The sequence below is a fragment of the Dunckerocampus dactyliophorus genome, chromosome 12 (assembly GCF_027744805.1).
Source record: "Dunckerocampus dactyliophorus isolate RoL2022-P2 chromosome 12, RoL_Ddac_1.1, whole genome shotgun sequence".
Lineage (NCBI taxonomy): Eukaryota > Metazoa > Chordata > Actinopteri > Syngnathiformes > Syngnathidae > Dunckerocampus > Dunckerocampus dactyliophorus.
The window spans coordinates 8,952,187-8,968,801 of record NC_072830.1 but is presented as its reverse complement, the minus strand read 5'-3'; the positions used below and the strand labels follow the sequence as shown (position 1 = coordinate 8,968,801).

The 16,615-nt window shown below is 42.4% G+C and overlaps 1 protein-coding gene across 1 annotated transcript; it reads right to left on the bottom strand.

Annotated features, from left to right (window-relative positions):
• Positions 1-220: 220 nt before the first annotated feature.
• On the bottom strand, positions 221-11,915 carry dhx40 (DEAH (Asp-Glu-Ala-His) box polypeptide 40). Its single transcript, XM_054795197.1, has 17 exons — positions 10,370-11,915; positions 10,124-10,269; positions 9,926-10,045; positions 9,077-9,313; positions 8,933-8,999; positions 8,722-8,853; positions 8,545-8,644; positions 7,986-8,072; positions 6,417-6,599; positions 6,266-6,346; positions 6,047-6,204; positions 2,340-2,454; positions 1,812-1,920; positions 1,635-1,729; positions 1,495-1,564; positions 1,190-1,418; positions 221-1,100 (listed from the first exon to the last, which is right to left on the bottom strand). Exons 1-17 carry the CDS (start codon positions 10,542-10,544, stop codon positions 979-981), a joined length of 2,226 nt encoding a protein of 741 aa, XP_054651172.1. The 5' UTR covers positions 10,545-11,915; the 3' UTR covers positions 221-978.
• Positions 11,916-16,615: the final 4,700 nt, after the last annotated feature.

Here is a 16,615-nt window from a genome sequence, read left to right as displayed (position 1 = left end):
AAAATTTGTAGGTCAATATATGCATGCCAACCTATCTGAATAATAAATATTAATATCTTAGCTTTATGTTATAGGTGACAATAGTGTCATATCTGATAATATAGGTCCTTCATAATATGCAGAGGGCCAATAAAAAGGCAGCAGCAAGCTGGAAATGGCCCCCACGCTGCTGCCTTAAACGCTGCAATACTAGTGTGGGCATTTATTTACCTAAACCGTAAAAAGTACTGGGCATTAATTGGAAACAGGCAATAATTGGAGAGAAGCTATTTTGCATAATTTGAACACTCATATTTATCATCACAGCAGCAGCAGAACCAATGTTGTAAGAGCGATAAGGAGCAAACAGCTCAGCCAGCATTAATATCGCTGATGAGCTCATTGCAAACAACAGTAGGACAAGTAACAAGCATGACTTTTACACCAACTGAGCGGCACAACCAACGTTTTCAACTGCAGTTGCTGGATGCTGACCACTCGTGATACTGCAAATGCAGCTACTGCCATCTTGTGGAGTTAGCTCAAACTACATCAAGAGATTGCCTATAATAAAAATAATAATGGATGAGATTTTACAGCGCTTTTCAAGGCACCCAAAGCACTTCACAATGAAGTGAACACATTATTCATTCACTCCTCCGTCACACACTGGTGGTAAACTACATCTGTAATCACAGCTGCCCTGGGGTAGCCTGACAGGAAACGTGGCTGCCAATTCGCACCAAACTTTCTTTCCATTCATACACCAGCTTGGGCAGCACTGGAGGCAAGGCGGGTGAAGTGTCTTGCCCAGGGACACGACGACAGTGACTGGGTGGGTGGCGCCAACCTTCGACCTGCTCAACTTCATGAGCCTCTGCTGCCTATACCTACCATACAGCCTTCATGAGCACTGCTGAACATAATGTGATTTTTAAAAAATGTATCAAAATGTTTATTGTCAAGGCATATATTTTAAAAATTTGTTATTTTCCACTGTCAGGGCGCTTTACTGTTTTGTCTTTGTTGCTTGCGCTGCAGGTAGCGAATGCGAGCGTCACTGACAGTTCTTTCATTATTTCGCTTCTCCAGTTTCTTGAAGACATCCTCAGTAGAAATTTCTGGCGGGGTGGGGTGAAATAAAGAAAGCATGACATTCTAATAAAGATTAACATTAAGATTTAGACATATTCAAATGGGTCGTAAATACCTGGTTGTCTTTTCGCCGCCTCCCTGCTCTCCCACTTGATCATCTCCTCCTCTGTTACTTCTTGTCTTGCCACACTACTCAGCTCGTAGACGTCCACCTCGTGCAGTTTGGGCAGTAGCTCCTTCACCCACTCATATCTGATGGGACACACTGTCCTGACGTAGACCCGCGATGTCACCAGCACATCGTGGAAGAGAATCCAGTCCAGCTCCATCTCCTGCTCAAACAGCTGAGAGCCACACCAAGGACATTTAGCAGAAATAATAATGGTTCAATAGAGAGCTCATTTAGAAACACAACTTTACCGACGACGACGGATGGATGTGAACCATGGATCCGTGGCCATCCATTGTGCAAAATACCTTCCCAACAGATCTACAGGCGGGGGTTAGGGGGAAATTTGAATAATATCTGAAATTAAAACATAATTTAGTCGTCATATTACCTCCTGGCAACGTTGGTGAAGTATCCTGTGCACAGGCAGCGTCTAAAAAGTTCCTTTTTACTTCCGTCAAACTTCTCCACGGGGAAGTCTCTCCTCTAAACACAATGTTAATATGAGATAGAATCAGCATGAGATATGGCAGCTACCCTTGAAGAGTTGTGACAAGTGCTGTGTTACTTGTTGCAGGCGGTGGAGGATGTCACGCAGCTGAGTCTCCACGCTAAATGCAGATTTGAGCGCCCTCCAGTGGATCCAATTGTCCTTGCACCACGCAGAAGGTCTTTCACTGGGGAAAAGTGCGGAGTAGTGTGTAAAAAAATAAATAAATAAATAAATAAATTTAAAAAAAGGGGGTAGAAGGCAGGTTTAGGTCGCTCCCTGCAGAGGTGTACAGGGCATGGTCACGTGGGCATAGGTGGGTGTGTGTGCTTATGTATACATACGGAGGCAATAAAGGTTACGCACTCGTCTGTGTTAGGGAGAAGAGAGGAAAGGCGGAGAGCCGCACTTCCGTTGACCACTATTTCAAGTTCTCTTCTGCTATCTTTTACCACAATAACTAAACCAGAGACAACGCATTCTGGAGTTGAGCGTCTCTAAAAACCAAGCGCGAGGACCATGCCTACACCTCGCAACAGCCAAAAGGTAAAAGGAGGCTGCAACAAAAACAGACAAAGTATGTAATGTTGCAGCAGTGATGGCTACCTGGATTGACACAGCTGGAAGACGGCGAGAAGCGTGGCAAAGTCGTTCATTCCGCCGCTCTTGGCTGCCAGTGCCCTGTGACTCTGATCGGCCTCTTTCTGCTTCTCAGGGTGGCCTGGAAGAGACACAAATCAGGCACTATGAAGTACAAGCCTGCACAACAACGTGCTACAAACCACGCTAGAAAATGCACGCAGGTCAAATGACCCAATACTTTTGTCTATCGTCACCATCCTCATATCGACAGGGTGTTTTTATCATTTTTACAGTGACCAACTTCTTTTTATACTCGTGTTGTATCGTTTTCATGCCTTCACTGACAGTGGTTCACTTATTTACACTAACAGGGCTATTAACCCTTTAGGCGCCAGAGTTTTTTTCAGTTTTGACATTAGTATTTCAAAATGTTGTAGCATGAAAACGGTTAGAGATAAAGGCGTACTGTAAATAACAAAAATCATTAGTATGACCCAAAGTTTGCAATGGGTGTAAATTTACTCATCTAATGTGCATATTATGACGTCACCAGGCTGAGAATTTGTCAGATCCCTGTCTCCACGAAACCGGCTCATCAAAAGGTCTGATCCCCTTGTGATACTCTTCCTCGTCCCTCAAGCAAACCCAGCCATCATCCTCATTTACAACAACATCTTGAACACCACTGCTGCCTCAACCGCTATTATTACGTAGACACACATAAAAGTATCTGTGCATGGCTGAGATCAAGGGTACCCTTTGCTGTCTTCAACTTCACTTGAGTAGTATTTGAAATTGTTGTTCTAACAATGTGTACTATCCCTATCACTCTGACGTTTATAGAGTGAGGAAGCTTACCAAACCATAAATTAAGCCTGTTCATGTTTTTATTTTGCGCTAGCACGGCTATGTTGTAAAAAAGTGTCTATATTTGGACATTGGAATGTTACATGTAAAGCATGTCTACTTTTGTTGTGAAATAAACAATATTTTCTCTGATAATTTTGTCATGATTTCTACTTAGAATTAAAGAATGATGTCTGAAATTGGTTTCTAATGTGTTTTATTCAAATATTCTCAGTGTAAAAAAAAACAAACTGTTGTGTAATCATTAGTGAAAATTACCTTGGTGTCCACCTGCCAATGAAAATTTTGAAGAACATAATTCCATGAAAAAACAAACCCCATGATGATTACAATGGTATATATTCATGGAATAATTACTCAACTCTGCAACTAAAGTGATTTTTTTGTGTATAAAAGAGTAAAATAAGATTATTTGAACAAAAGTCTAACACCGAGTGGACACCGAGTTATGTACTTTACATTTAAGAAAGAGTGAACTTCGGAGGGTTGCTATGGGAAATGGAAGATGTCTCGAGCTCTGGTATGTTGGGTGTGTGTGTGTTTTGCAATGTTTGAAGTTTGTGTTGATAACATTACCAAGGTCTATCCACGAGTTTAATATTTTAAATGTAACACTTGGGTACCCTTGATCTGAGCCATGCACATCTATCTATCTATCTATCTATCTATCTATCTATCTATCTATCTATCTATCTATCTATCTATCTATCTATCTATCATGCCTATGAATATTGTCATTCATCCACGTCATTGCATTCTCAGGTCATATCTATCTATTAGCAGTGTATTTTTTGCCGAGGAGTCTCCCGCGGATAGTACTGTGTATGCCGCTATTTCTGCTTTTTTTTATATTTCCCGCTACCCCACTCATGATTAGCGGTGTTTTGACAACCCACCACGTCCCCTCCGGCCACCCGGAACACGGTTTAGCAAAGCATCGGCTCAAGTATGCTGCATGTGGACTGTCATGGTGAGTGGACTTGCTGCCGCACGCACAAGAGGCTTCAAAGTCTATAAACTTTGCATAGAACACACCCACAAATGTTGCTCAGATTGAAGTTACATCTCCTGGTGTGAAGTATTAACTACATGAAGCACCATATTTGCAGAAATGGCTTGTTGCTCGTCACTAGGCCTGTCACGATAATAGATAAATCGATTAATCGAACGATAAAAAAAAAAGGTCAGTAATTATGAACCCTCGATAAATTTGTACGGCCATGTATGCGTATGTGTTTCAGCTGCTCGTTGCTCGGTACCACACATGCTGGATGACAAGAGGGTTCACTCTGCATCTGTCTGTGTGCATTGGTTCTATAGTGGAATGAACAGAGTGAGTGAACCCTCCTTTCCTCTCATTCAACCTCTTTGACAACAACAACACATTCTGAAGAAGTCCCAAAGGAGACTGTACTTCCTGAGAAGACTGAGGAAATTTGGCATGTCCACCACAATCCTGAGTTGCTTCTACAGATGCACCATCGAAAGTGTCCTTACCGCCTCCATCACTGTTTGGTACGGTAACTGTACAACACGTGATAGGAAGGCACTCCAGCGGGTGATCAAGACCTCACAGAACATTGTTGGGGCAGCCCTCCCCTCACTGCAAGACATTTATAAATCTAGAGTCCTACGCAGAACACACAACCTCATCAAGGACAGCACACATCCACAACACTCATTATTCACACTCCTACCGTCAGGCAGACGCTACAGGAGTTTGAAGTCCAGGACCACAAGGCTGGCAAACAGCTTTTACCCACAGGCCATCAGGCTTCTCAATGAAGCACTCAGACACGCCACACGCAACACACACTCATAGCACTTTATTTATTTATTTATTTATTTGTATTATTTACTTGCATTAATGTCTCTTCTGTTGTTGTTGCTTAATTTCTTGGTATTTATGTATATGTGTTTATGTTTCTTATGTTCTTATTCTTTCTTGTGTTTTTCTTTCTTTTCCTTGGGAGAATGAACAGAATAAGATTTTCATTGCATGGTATAACTGCTGTTTTACCATGCACATGACAATAAAACTCTCTTGAATCTTGAATCTTGAATCTTTGTGAAGGTGGGGCTACGAGAGAGCAAACCCAGGGTGCTAGCAACAAACTAGCCTTGTGTGAAAGCATATGCTAACATGATTGCATGCAAATAAGTGATGGTTTCTAAGGTAAACGCAACAGCTCCGGTCTGGGAATATTTAGTTTTTAAACAATGCACAAGGTGAGCGCATTTGTCCGAAAGTAGCAATGAGAAAAAGGGTAACACGACCAACTTGCGCCGAGAGACAAAGTGGCGAAAACAATCCTCGTAGTCCCGCAGAACATTATGTGGGAACCGCACCACCTCAGCAGAAAGTGCCAACCAGGCTTTGAGCTTCACAGGTCTGCCACCCCTGCGTCTAGGTTTTCCTGGGAAGAAATGGCTCCTACGGCAGCAGGAACTCTGGCATGTCAGCCAGGTAAGAGTCCTCACAAGGAACGATAAAACAAAGACTAAGCCGATCACAGTGAGCTGAGGGAAGCGGCGAGCCAGACACACCGACATATATTATGCCATATAATTAACAAAAAAAACCCAATGCTGATAAAATTGAATATCGATGATAATTTGTAGCACAATTATCGACCAGCAAAATATCGTGACGGGCCTACTTGTCGAAATTTTGCGACTGTGGCGCTTAAAAGGACTAATGTTACATTATACCTTAAACACTGCTTGCACCATTAATAAAGGCTTTATGATTTCCTATGGGAACATTTTTTCATTCCAAACAAGGTCAACCAGTTTTCTGGAACAGATTGTGATCGCCTAGGAGGCTCCACTGTATTTTAGCTTTTGCAAAATTGCATAATTACCTGGCCGTATGAAGATATTCTCCACAGACAGCATGGCGGCCACTGGAAGCAGCAGATCCTGGCAGCCGAGCGAAGCGGCTTTGAGCAAAGCCCTGGTGAGGCCCGGGTGCAGAGGGAACTCCACCATCAGCTCCCCCAGGCGAGTCACTCGACCCCTCCTAGCAGAGCAGACAACGTACTTTAGGAGCACATCACAATAGACAAAGCAGCGTGACCAACCTGTCAATAGCATCAAACTGATAGAGCTGTTTCAATGCCTCGAGGATAAACCTCTCCTCTGGAGGGTCCAGGTAGGGGAACCTGTGGAGAAAGGATAGTTAAACAAGCTCATGCTTGCAATGAAAACCGCAAGACGAGACAGCATGTGTACCGAATGACATCATGAACACCCAGGCACTTGAGCGTGAGGATCACTGCCGTCAGACTTGTCCTCTGGATCTCTGGAACCGTATATTCCGACATGCACTCCTCCCAGAATTCCTTAGTGTAGATGCGGAAACACTTCCCCGCTGACGTTCTTCCAGCTCGGCCCGCTCTCTGCTGGGCCTCACTCCTAATGGCAGGAAGCCAACACATGAATTCACCTCAAATAGCACCAAAAGAGACAACTTCGCCTATAATGCAAAACTGCCTTTTTTTTGTTTAAATGATGCTAAAACAGTAATACGTGTCCCGAGAGCCTGTTTATGACCACCAAGGGCAAGAAAAATCTACCCTCATTTGTGAACAGACTTCACTAAACAGCTTAAAAATAAACCTGGAGCTCTGCCAACTATCCATCAGTCAGCTACTAATGTGGGAAATTTGATCATTTTGTTTTTCTTCAGCAAATGGGCTAACCGAGCATGATTTTACGGTTCATGTTAGCACTGAAGCTCGTGTTGCTAAACTTTGTGTCCATCTGTCCCCCTCCTTGATTTTACATTGTTGTGTGTAATAAATGGCATGTATTATGTTGGACAAAGGCAGAGTTTCAGTGTAAATGTAAATAGTGGATAAAGGCACAGTAGTGCTTTTTGAAGGCACACACTCTTGTCAGAGAGACAGGCGTGCACAAACACAGCCCATTAGCATTAAAGTGGCAGACACACAAAATAATAAGCTTTTGTTACAAACATGAATTTGTGGAATATGGTTATGAAAATAGATCTTCAAAGCATTAAAAATAATGCAACCAAAGTATTGCTGAATGTACTTTTTTATTACACAGCATGACCAACAATATTGCTCGGCTTTTGTAACAAACCTGTGTGAGCCATGTCCCTAATCCAATAAAAAGATAAAATTGGAATAAATGGCCGTGCAAAATACTTTTAGGGTAGGATTAATCATTTGCCATGGTTATAGATCAATTTGTGGTGTGATTTAGAATATATGACTTTTTTTTTTTTTTTTTTTAAACCAACTCTTTTCAACGCAAGAGTAATTTATTGACGGTCCCTAGTATAAACAACCAGCGGTTAGAGAGGCACTTCCCGTGTGAGCTCTTCATACCATGACACAGCAGTCCGGGGGCACAGTGAGGGGGAACTACCGCTGTAGCTACAAAGCAGACTATCCAACGTGACACCGGTACACCGCGGACGTGTCTGCATGGTGGTGTTGCGTTTTCTTCATCTTGCGGGTGGTAGGAGTCGAGCGGCAACCAGCCTTGAGGCGCACTACCGAATCTACTGTGTTGGCGTGTGGCCCAGAGTTCCGAACATTATACGGCAACCGGATCGGCCCGATCTCGTGGCAGACGCCGATTTTATCCGATCTTCCAAATACACCAGCTCTGCAGCCGATCCCGATTCTGAAGATCGGGTCGGGACATCCCGAATTAAAAGCACTTTTAAAGTGTCAGAATGCCAGCAGCAAGGCTACATTTTTGACCAACACACTTCCAATATACAACTGCTACTAAAATTGTTGAAAAATGCTCTGATCTGTGACTTACTTAGAAATGGGCACCACTTCCAAAATGTCCATGCCCACCCTGGAGTTGTGGTTGAGTTGTTTGACAAAGCCGCTGTCGATGATGTACCTGAAAGCACAGTGTGGTCACTTCAGCCATATCTTAAAAACGATAGATGCAGTGTTTCCCATACATTCATTTATTTATTTGCGGTGACCCGCCACCATTACATTTCGACTGCCACCGAAGGATTTGGCACTCCCTCCCTCCATTTTTTTTTTTTTTAATAACTCTATAAATTTGAGGACTACAGCTGACACGAATTAAAATCAGCGCACACTTATGTCTAGAAAGTTATTTTAAATCATCTGTGCTTTTCCCCGCTGTGGGATAAATAAAGTACAAATACATTTTCATAGTGCACTTACGCAAGCGGAAAATGAAACCACAATCCATAAGTCAATAACCCGTCCACACTTAGTTTTGCGTCATGGCAATTAGTCAAATTAGCAGTCACCTAGCTCCCCCACACCCAACCCAACACCACAGATAAATTGCAGCCCTGTGAGAAACAATGATACGTGTAAAGTAGAATACTCACTTAATGCCGTCGATGGTGAGAGATGTCGCAGCGATATTTGTGGCCACAACGCACTTCCTTATTCCGGGAGGAGGCGGCTGAAAGATCTGCCGCTGTTGATCTGTGAAGAGAATGAGAGAATGTCTTAGTTTGAAGTTTTATTCAATCCATCATAAAAAGGCCATTGTGTGAATTTACCAGTAGGCATGGAACCATAGAGGGGTAAAATAAGGAGCCCCTCCACTGTTTTATCCTGTACATCGTAGCGGTAGTCTATAGACTCGGCTTTCTCAAACAGCAAATCGCAGGCGCGTTCGATTTCTGACTGACCTGTCAAACACAGAAAAATTGAAGGGTTGTGATTTCAACAGACTTTGGGTTTACACTGTAAACAAGGTATATGACCGACCTGTTAAAAACACCAGAATATCTCCTGACATCTCACTGGTATGGACATCCAGGGCCACAGACGTGACCTGGGGAGCAAAATACAAGAGCTGCATCTTGAATCTCGTGACATTGTGCAGGACTGGGTTCATATTCAATTGAATACCTCTTTCACATAACCCATATTCTCCAAGTCCTGAGGTCCTACAGCGTTGCCAAATGTGCACGTGACAGGAAAGGTCCTCCCGGGTATCGTGAATACAGGACAGCCTCCCAGAAAGGCGGAAAGTTTGTCCGTTTCCAAGGTAGCCGACATCACCACCACCTTCAGTGGAAAAGAGCGTCCCTTTGTTGCCTCAGCGGGATCAGAGAAGACTTTCTTCAGCAAGCCCAAGAGGATATCCTGCAAAAAGCATGTTTGTCACACTTACGTAAATGTGGCAGATCATCAAACAAATTTAAATATGAGTCAATGACAACACAACTGAACACAAAATGCAGTTTTTAAATGAAACTTTTAATTATTAAGGGAGAAAAAAAATGGCCCTGCGTGAAAGTGATTCCCCCCCCCCCGTTAAAACATAACTTAATTGAGATCTATCAGTGTGGAAAAGGTAATAAAGCCATTTCTAAAGCTTTGGGACTCCAGCAAACCACAGTGAGAGGCATTATCCACAAATGGCCAAAACATGGACCAGTGGTGAACCTTCCCAGGAGTGGCCGGCCAACCAAAGTGACACCAAGAGCGCAGCAAGTACTGTATATCTGGTGCAAACCTTTAGTTACCAATACTCTGCTTCTTAAACAATGAAATACTTAATGTCGTGTCATTACTACAAGTAACACTAAGACTATAGAACTATATGTAGTTGGCTGCTAGAGGGACACAGCAGCAGACGTGTTCACATTTGGGTGGCAATTTTCATATTCACTCCTTAACATCACAGCGTCATTGCTCTTTTATTCCATATCAGTGTATCTCTAATGCTCTTCCATGGTTACTGTGGTGACTCACTGTGTTGAGGCTTCGCTCATGGACCTCATCCAAGACTACAACGCCATACTGAGCCAGTCCTGGGTCTGCCAGGACCTCTCTGAGCAAACAGCCATCCGTCATGTATTTCACCTGCGTGTCCTGTGTCAATCACATCATCGCATCAGCATCTGACAACTAAAGATAAACACACGTGTTTGTGCAGGGGCGGTATCTCACCTGTGACGTGCAGTCGTCAAAGCGCACCTGGTATCCCACCTGTTTACCCAGAGTGCACTGCATCTCCTGGGCAACCCTCTGAGCCACCGTGATGGCAGCAACTCGGCGCGGCTGGGTGATGCAAATTTTGCCATTTTTACAAAAACCTGACAGGAAAACACAAGAACCGAGATCACGTGTATGACGTCTGCATAATACATACATACATGCTGCTTTCATACTAAACGAATTCGAAAGACGGCTTACCTGCTTCGTGTAAATATTGTGGAAGCTGTGTCGTTTTCCCGCTGCCCGTCTCACCTGTCACCACCAAGAAAGTGCTATCTTTCACAGCCTGGACCAGTTTGGCTTTATGCTGGTAAATTGGCAACTGTTTGGACTCTTTTTCTTTTGGGTGCCGTGATGATTTCGATTTGGACATTACTGGTCCGGTAGGTATTATAGCGAGTTATATAATGGACAATAAATAACCCAACTATATAGCTAGCGTCTCTTAATCTGGGTTATAATTATGAAATAAAAAAAGTCGCGGCGTACAAAAGAAGACACGCTCATGGGTAACTTCCGCAAACTACACAATTCTGTGTTGCTATTGGTTGAACTGTGGACATGTGATGCGAGTTGCTCTACCAAAATAAAAGTCTGACCAGTCCCATTGAAAAATATATATTCTTTTTTTTTTTTTTTTTTTTACAAACTATTGTAATTCAGCTTTATTTTTTTAATTAACCATTTTTGATCTCCGATTTTCTCATAATAAAGCAAAACAGTCAAAGGGTTGGAATTTTTTATTGCATGACCTACCAGGTTTGGAACTGACGATAATGGTGACGTTTGTAAAAAGTGGGACTCTTCAGTACCCTGCTGGTAGAAACTGGTAAGACAGCAGCCCGTTTCACATTGCTAGGCTGTACAGGTATATTGGATTAACCCGGGATATCTTATCCTGGCTCAATTTATCCACGATCCAGTTGCACAAGTGGGAGAGTGGAAACGTTATGACATAAGTGGCGCTAGCCTACTCCAGACCAGGCCATTTAATCTCATCCCCCATCTCAGCCAGCAGTCACCATAAAAATCACACTCAACTAGCCCAACTGTCATTATTTAAACATTTGTGATCACATTTCAATCAATGTAGATAGGGATATCCCGATCCGATCTTCAGGATCGGGATCGGCTGCCGATCCACTGTATTTAAAAATTTGATAATACTGGCTTCCACCACGAGATTGGGCTGATCCGGTTGCCGTATCACATTCGCAAGTGGGCCACACTCCAACACAGTAGGTGCGGTAATGCGCCTCAAAGCTGGTTGCCACTTTTATTGGATCTTTCATTGGATTAGGGACCTGACTCACAGAGGTTTGTTACAAAAGCCAAACAATATTGTTAGTCATGCTGTGTCATAAAAAAGTACATTCAGCAATACTTTGGTTGCATTATTTTTAATGCTTTGAAGACCTATTTTCATAACCATTTCCGAAAATTCATGTTTGTAACAAAAGCTTATTATAAACAAAACATTTATGGGCTCGGAAGCCAAAAAATGTGGATCGGGACATCCCTAATTGTAAATTGTGATTTTAGATGATGTTGCAATCATTAAATAGTATAAATATAACACCTATAAGATGAAAAAGCTATACAGTCTGATGGAGTTACATTAATAATTTCACAATTTCACTCACATCCGCAGTCAATTTCATCGGATCCATAATTCAAGACTCAAGAGTTTTATTGTCATATGCACAGTAAAACAGGCAGTTCTGCTATGCAATGAAATTCTTGTTCTGTTCATTCTCCCAAAAAGAAAGAAAAACAAGAAAATGAATAAGAACATCAGAAACATAAATATCAATAAATTAAGCAACAACAACAGAAGAGACATTAATACAAATAAATAAATAAATAATAAAGTGCTATGAGTGTGTGCGTGTGTTGCGTGCGGCGTGTGTGAGTGCTTCGTTGAGAAGCCTGATGCCTGTGGGTAAAAGCTGTTCGCCAGTGTTGTGGTCCTGGACTTCAAACTCCTGTAGCGTCTTCCTGACGGTAGGACTGTGAATAATGAGTGTTGTGGATGTGTGCTGTCCTTGATGAGGTTGTTTGTTCTTCGTAGGATGCGAGATTTATAAATGTCTTGCAGCGAGGGGAGGGCTGCCCCAACAATGTGCTGTGAGGTCTTGATCACCCGCTGGAGTGCCTTCCTATCACGTGTTGTACAGTTACCGTACCAAACAGTGATGGAGGCGGTAAGGACACTTTCGATAGTGCATCTGTAGAAGCAACTCAGGATTGTGGTGGACATGCCAAATTTCCTCAGTCTTCTCAGGAAGTACAGTCTCCTTTGGGACTTCTTCATAATTTGTTGGGTGTTGTGAGACCAGGTGAGGTCCTCACTGATGTGTGTGCCAAGGAACTTGAAGGTTTCCACCACCTCAGTCTCATCAATAAACAGGGGTCTGTGCGGCTCCTTTTCCCTTGTTCTTGGGTCGACGATCATCTCTTTAGTCTTATCTGTATTGAGAAGGAGATTGTTATCACAACACCAAGCTATGAGGTCCGCCACCTCTCTTCTGTGTGACGTTTCAACACCAGTGATCAGGCCGATGACTGTAGTGTCATCCGCAAATTTAATGATGCTGGTGTTGTTCTGGGAGGCCACGCAATCATAGGTGAAGAGCGTGTAGAGGAGCGGACTCAGCACACACCCCTGTGGGGTCCCAGTGCTCACAATTCTTGAGCTGGATGTGCGATTGTGGACTCTGACTGACTGGGGCCTGCCTGTGAGAAAGTTAAACACCCAGTTACAGAGGGAGGGTGACAGGCCAAGTGTGAGGAGCTTATCTCTGAGTTTGTGGGGGCTGACTGTATTAAAAGCAGAGCTATAGTCTATAAATAGCATTCTGACATATGTGTCCTGGCCCTGTGGGTGAGAAAGGTCTGTGTGGATGGCAGTGTTGACTGCATCATCAGTGGACCGGTTCTGGCGGTATGCAAACTGTAGAGGGTCCACAGTGGCTGGGATGCTCTTTTTGATGTGGGTCATGACTATCCTTTCAAAGCACTTCATAACAATAGGAGTGAGTGCTATAGGGCGATAGTCATTCAAGCAGGTCATGTTGTTCTTCTTGGGTACAGGCACTATGGTGGTGGACTTAAAGCAGGTCGGTACAGATGCTTGTGCAAGCAACAGGTTAAATATGTCAGCAAGCACATCAGCTAGCTCTGATGAGCAAACCCGAAGTGCACGGCCTGAGATGTTGTCTGGGCCTGCTGCTTTTCGTGGGTTTGTTTTATCAATGATATCAATAATCAGAGTACGGCTAAATTTTCGGAGATATTGTGTTGGTAAATCTCAATGATGATGGACTACATTACCCCACACCCACAATACAATTTGGCTTGTGTTTCATTGTAAACATTCCATGAGACGGTGCCTTATGCCCATGCTTTGACAGTGAGATCACTATCTTGAATTGTCCAGCCAATTAAATACTGTACACCGGTTCCAGATAACTTCCATGCAAAACAATTTTACTGTAAAATTTCCTGTAATACGTTTGCATACCCCTGAGAAAGTAAGTAGCAGCACCCCTGAGGGGACGGATCACAGACGACACACTATGACGTGGACATCCACAGGCACTCCCGGGCAGGCATGGATGGCCGCCAGTTGGTGGAAAGGTCAACTTTTCTCCTTTTTTGTCTACAAAAGTGTCAAATTCTTTGCAGCCAAAAATAAAACAGTTGTTTTGTACAGACTCATCGAGATATCTATCATCACTTACATAACAGGGTAAGTGAGACATCTATTATGTTATTCCATTGGTTAACCGTTACACTGCACATTTATTTTTAAATTAATAAAGTTAAGTTTACTTGAATAGACAAATCACAAAACTTTACTGGACTGGGAGGGTAAGGTAGCGTCGTTTTTTGGAACTACCGGGTGTCGAAGTGTAGAAGTAAAAATAAATAAATAAAGTAAGGAAAATAATGCTTTTTTAAAATTTTTATTTAAAAAAAAGTCCAAAAAACCCAAGATATATTCTTAAAAAAAAAAGAAAAAAAAACATTCCAAGGAACAAATACCAATTTGTCCAGAGTCCAAAGGAAAGAGAAACAACTCATACACACAAACATACACACAACTCCTACACACTCAGATGCTGATCTGAGTGACAGTGATGAGGACCCAAATAATAAATGATACTGGTTATCAGGCCACACAAAGCAGAGGATAGTGGTGACAAGTTCTTCGGAATCACTGGATGAAGAATGAATCAGCAGTGACTTGCTCCTGCATCAAAGGGTTCTTCCACGTTCTTCAATGTTGCCCTCAGTGAACAAGGACAGATGCTGCAAAGTGGTGACAACACGATGCAAGACCATAAAACACCCTGAGCTGTCTGTCCTTTGTGACAACTTCTTCACAATTTTCGGTCTGGTTAAGAGCTTGGACAGCTCCTTGGTTGTCAAGTACATTGGTACTGTACGTCCAAACCACACTGGTGGAGCTCCCTTGATGGTAGACAAAGACCTGATGAAGAGGGGCCGTGGAGCCAATGATTACAGGTCTGCTGAAGGGTGGAAAGCTGGTCTACAAGAGGGACTTTGATTTAGTGAAGTAGAAACCAGTCTTTCAAAAGGTTCTGCCTGACTGTAGCCCAAAGTTCCAATCAAGTCAATAAGCCCCCATCATCACTGAGGTCTCCACGACCCCTAAGGAAAGGATACACACCTAGACCCTCGCACCAAAACCACAACCAGATGTATGCCATCACAACTTGGCCTTTTCCTGTGTTTGAACCCAACCAAGGAATGCTTTGTAGGATATCACCAAAAATATAGTAGTTCTAATGCTCAGTGATACAGATGAGGTGTGTTGAGGTGAAGATACTGGAAATACAATGTTTGATCTGGTTGGTGTTCAACTCAAAAGGTCAGTGTTTTGTGGCATACATACAAAAATACTGTGCATTATCTTGATATTTTTGTGTGACCAATTTCTTTCAAAATTTGCATTTTACATGACTTTTTCTACTATTTGTGGTATTTTTATAATATTTCGTACGTTTAACCATGACGTGACATCTCGACCATTTGGTAGAAGTCAATATTTTAAAAACTAAAAAGGTCGGTTGAAAAATAACGATTGTTATTACTCACTCAAGGCAATAGGAAATGCAATCATAAAATGTTTCTATTACTTTTTTCTTGGTGAAGCAGTTAAAGGGTTAAGACATCAAATAGTTTAGTTTGTTAAATAAGGCATAAAATATTTCCCTCCATACAGTATTGAACTGCTTTTCTTTGTCACTGTCTGCAGAGATTGATTTCTCAATGCTCAAATAGTTTGTCAATAATGATTGTCATTTTTCCAGTGCTGTAATATTAACGTTTTATATTACCATGATAAAAATATTATTTGCCATCCTAAGGGGCACCTAATTTAATTTGCACACATCTTGAAAAATACAAATCTCAGGTGTAAAGATAGACCTTACAGCCACCTTTCAATGTTTCATTTGTTATATTTGAATTTTCTTTTAATATCTTTAAACTTACTAAGATATAATCCAATTTGAGTTTTAACTCTTGTAACTTTATTTTTGATGCACTATCTGCCTGTTTTTTTATTTTTTCGACTCTTAGATTTTTCTTTCTTCTTCGATTTTATCCAGTGTTTGCTTTCACATTATCCTCCACTTGCCAACTGTCTGTGGCGACACAACAAACACACAATGAGTATTATCGCTTCATCAGTAGACTGCTCGATAAAAGTTATGGCCGAAACGTACCTCTCATACTTCCTCTCCCTATAAGCCTGGCCATGCTTCATGAGGCAGAGAAAGATGATGTCACACAAAAGTCTGCATTCATACCAATGTCAGGTTGCTTGCATCATATGCGGTACATATTGCTGTCAGTGCCATCGAGGCACACACATCAGCGAGGACCTCACCTGGTCTCACAACACCCAACAAATTATGAAGAAGTCCCAAAGGAGACTGTACTTCCTGAGAAGACTGAGGAAATTTGGCATGCCCACCACAATCCTGAGTTGCTTCTACAGATGCACTATCGAAAGTGTCCTTACCGCCTCCATCACTGTTTGGTACGGTAACTGTACAACACGTGATAGGAAGGCACTCCAGCGGGTGATCAAGACCTCACAGAACATTGTTGGGGCAGCCCTCCCCTCACTGCAAGACATTTATAAATCCAGAGTCCTACGCAGAACACACAACCTCATCAAGGACAGCACACATCCACAACACTCATTATTCACACTCCTACCATCAGGCAGACGCTACAGGAGTTTGAAGTCCAGGACCACAAGGCTGGCAAACAGCTTTTACCCACAGGCCATCAGGCTTCTCAACGAAGCACTCACACACACCGCACGCAACACACACTCATATCACTTTATTTATTTATTTATTTATTTATTTGTTTGTTTGTTTGTTTGTTTGTATATTTATTTGT

Coding starts and splice junctions, on each gene's coding strand:
- dhx40 (XM_054795197.1), bottom strand. CDS start 10,544: ATGTCCAAATCGAAATCATCACGGCACCCAAAAGAAAAAGAGTCCAAA. Junction 1,419..1,494: donor ACATCCATCCGTCGTCGTCG/GTAAAGTTGTGT, acceptor TGTGGCTCTCAG/CTGTTTGAGCAGGAGATGGA. Junction 1,101..1,189: donor GGCGGCGAAAAGACAACCAG/GTATTTACGACC, acceptor CCACCCCGCCAG/AAATTTCTACTGAGGATGTC.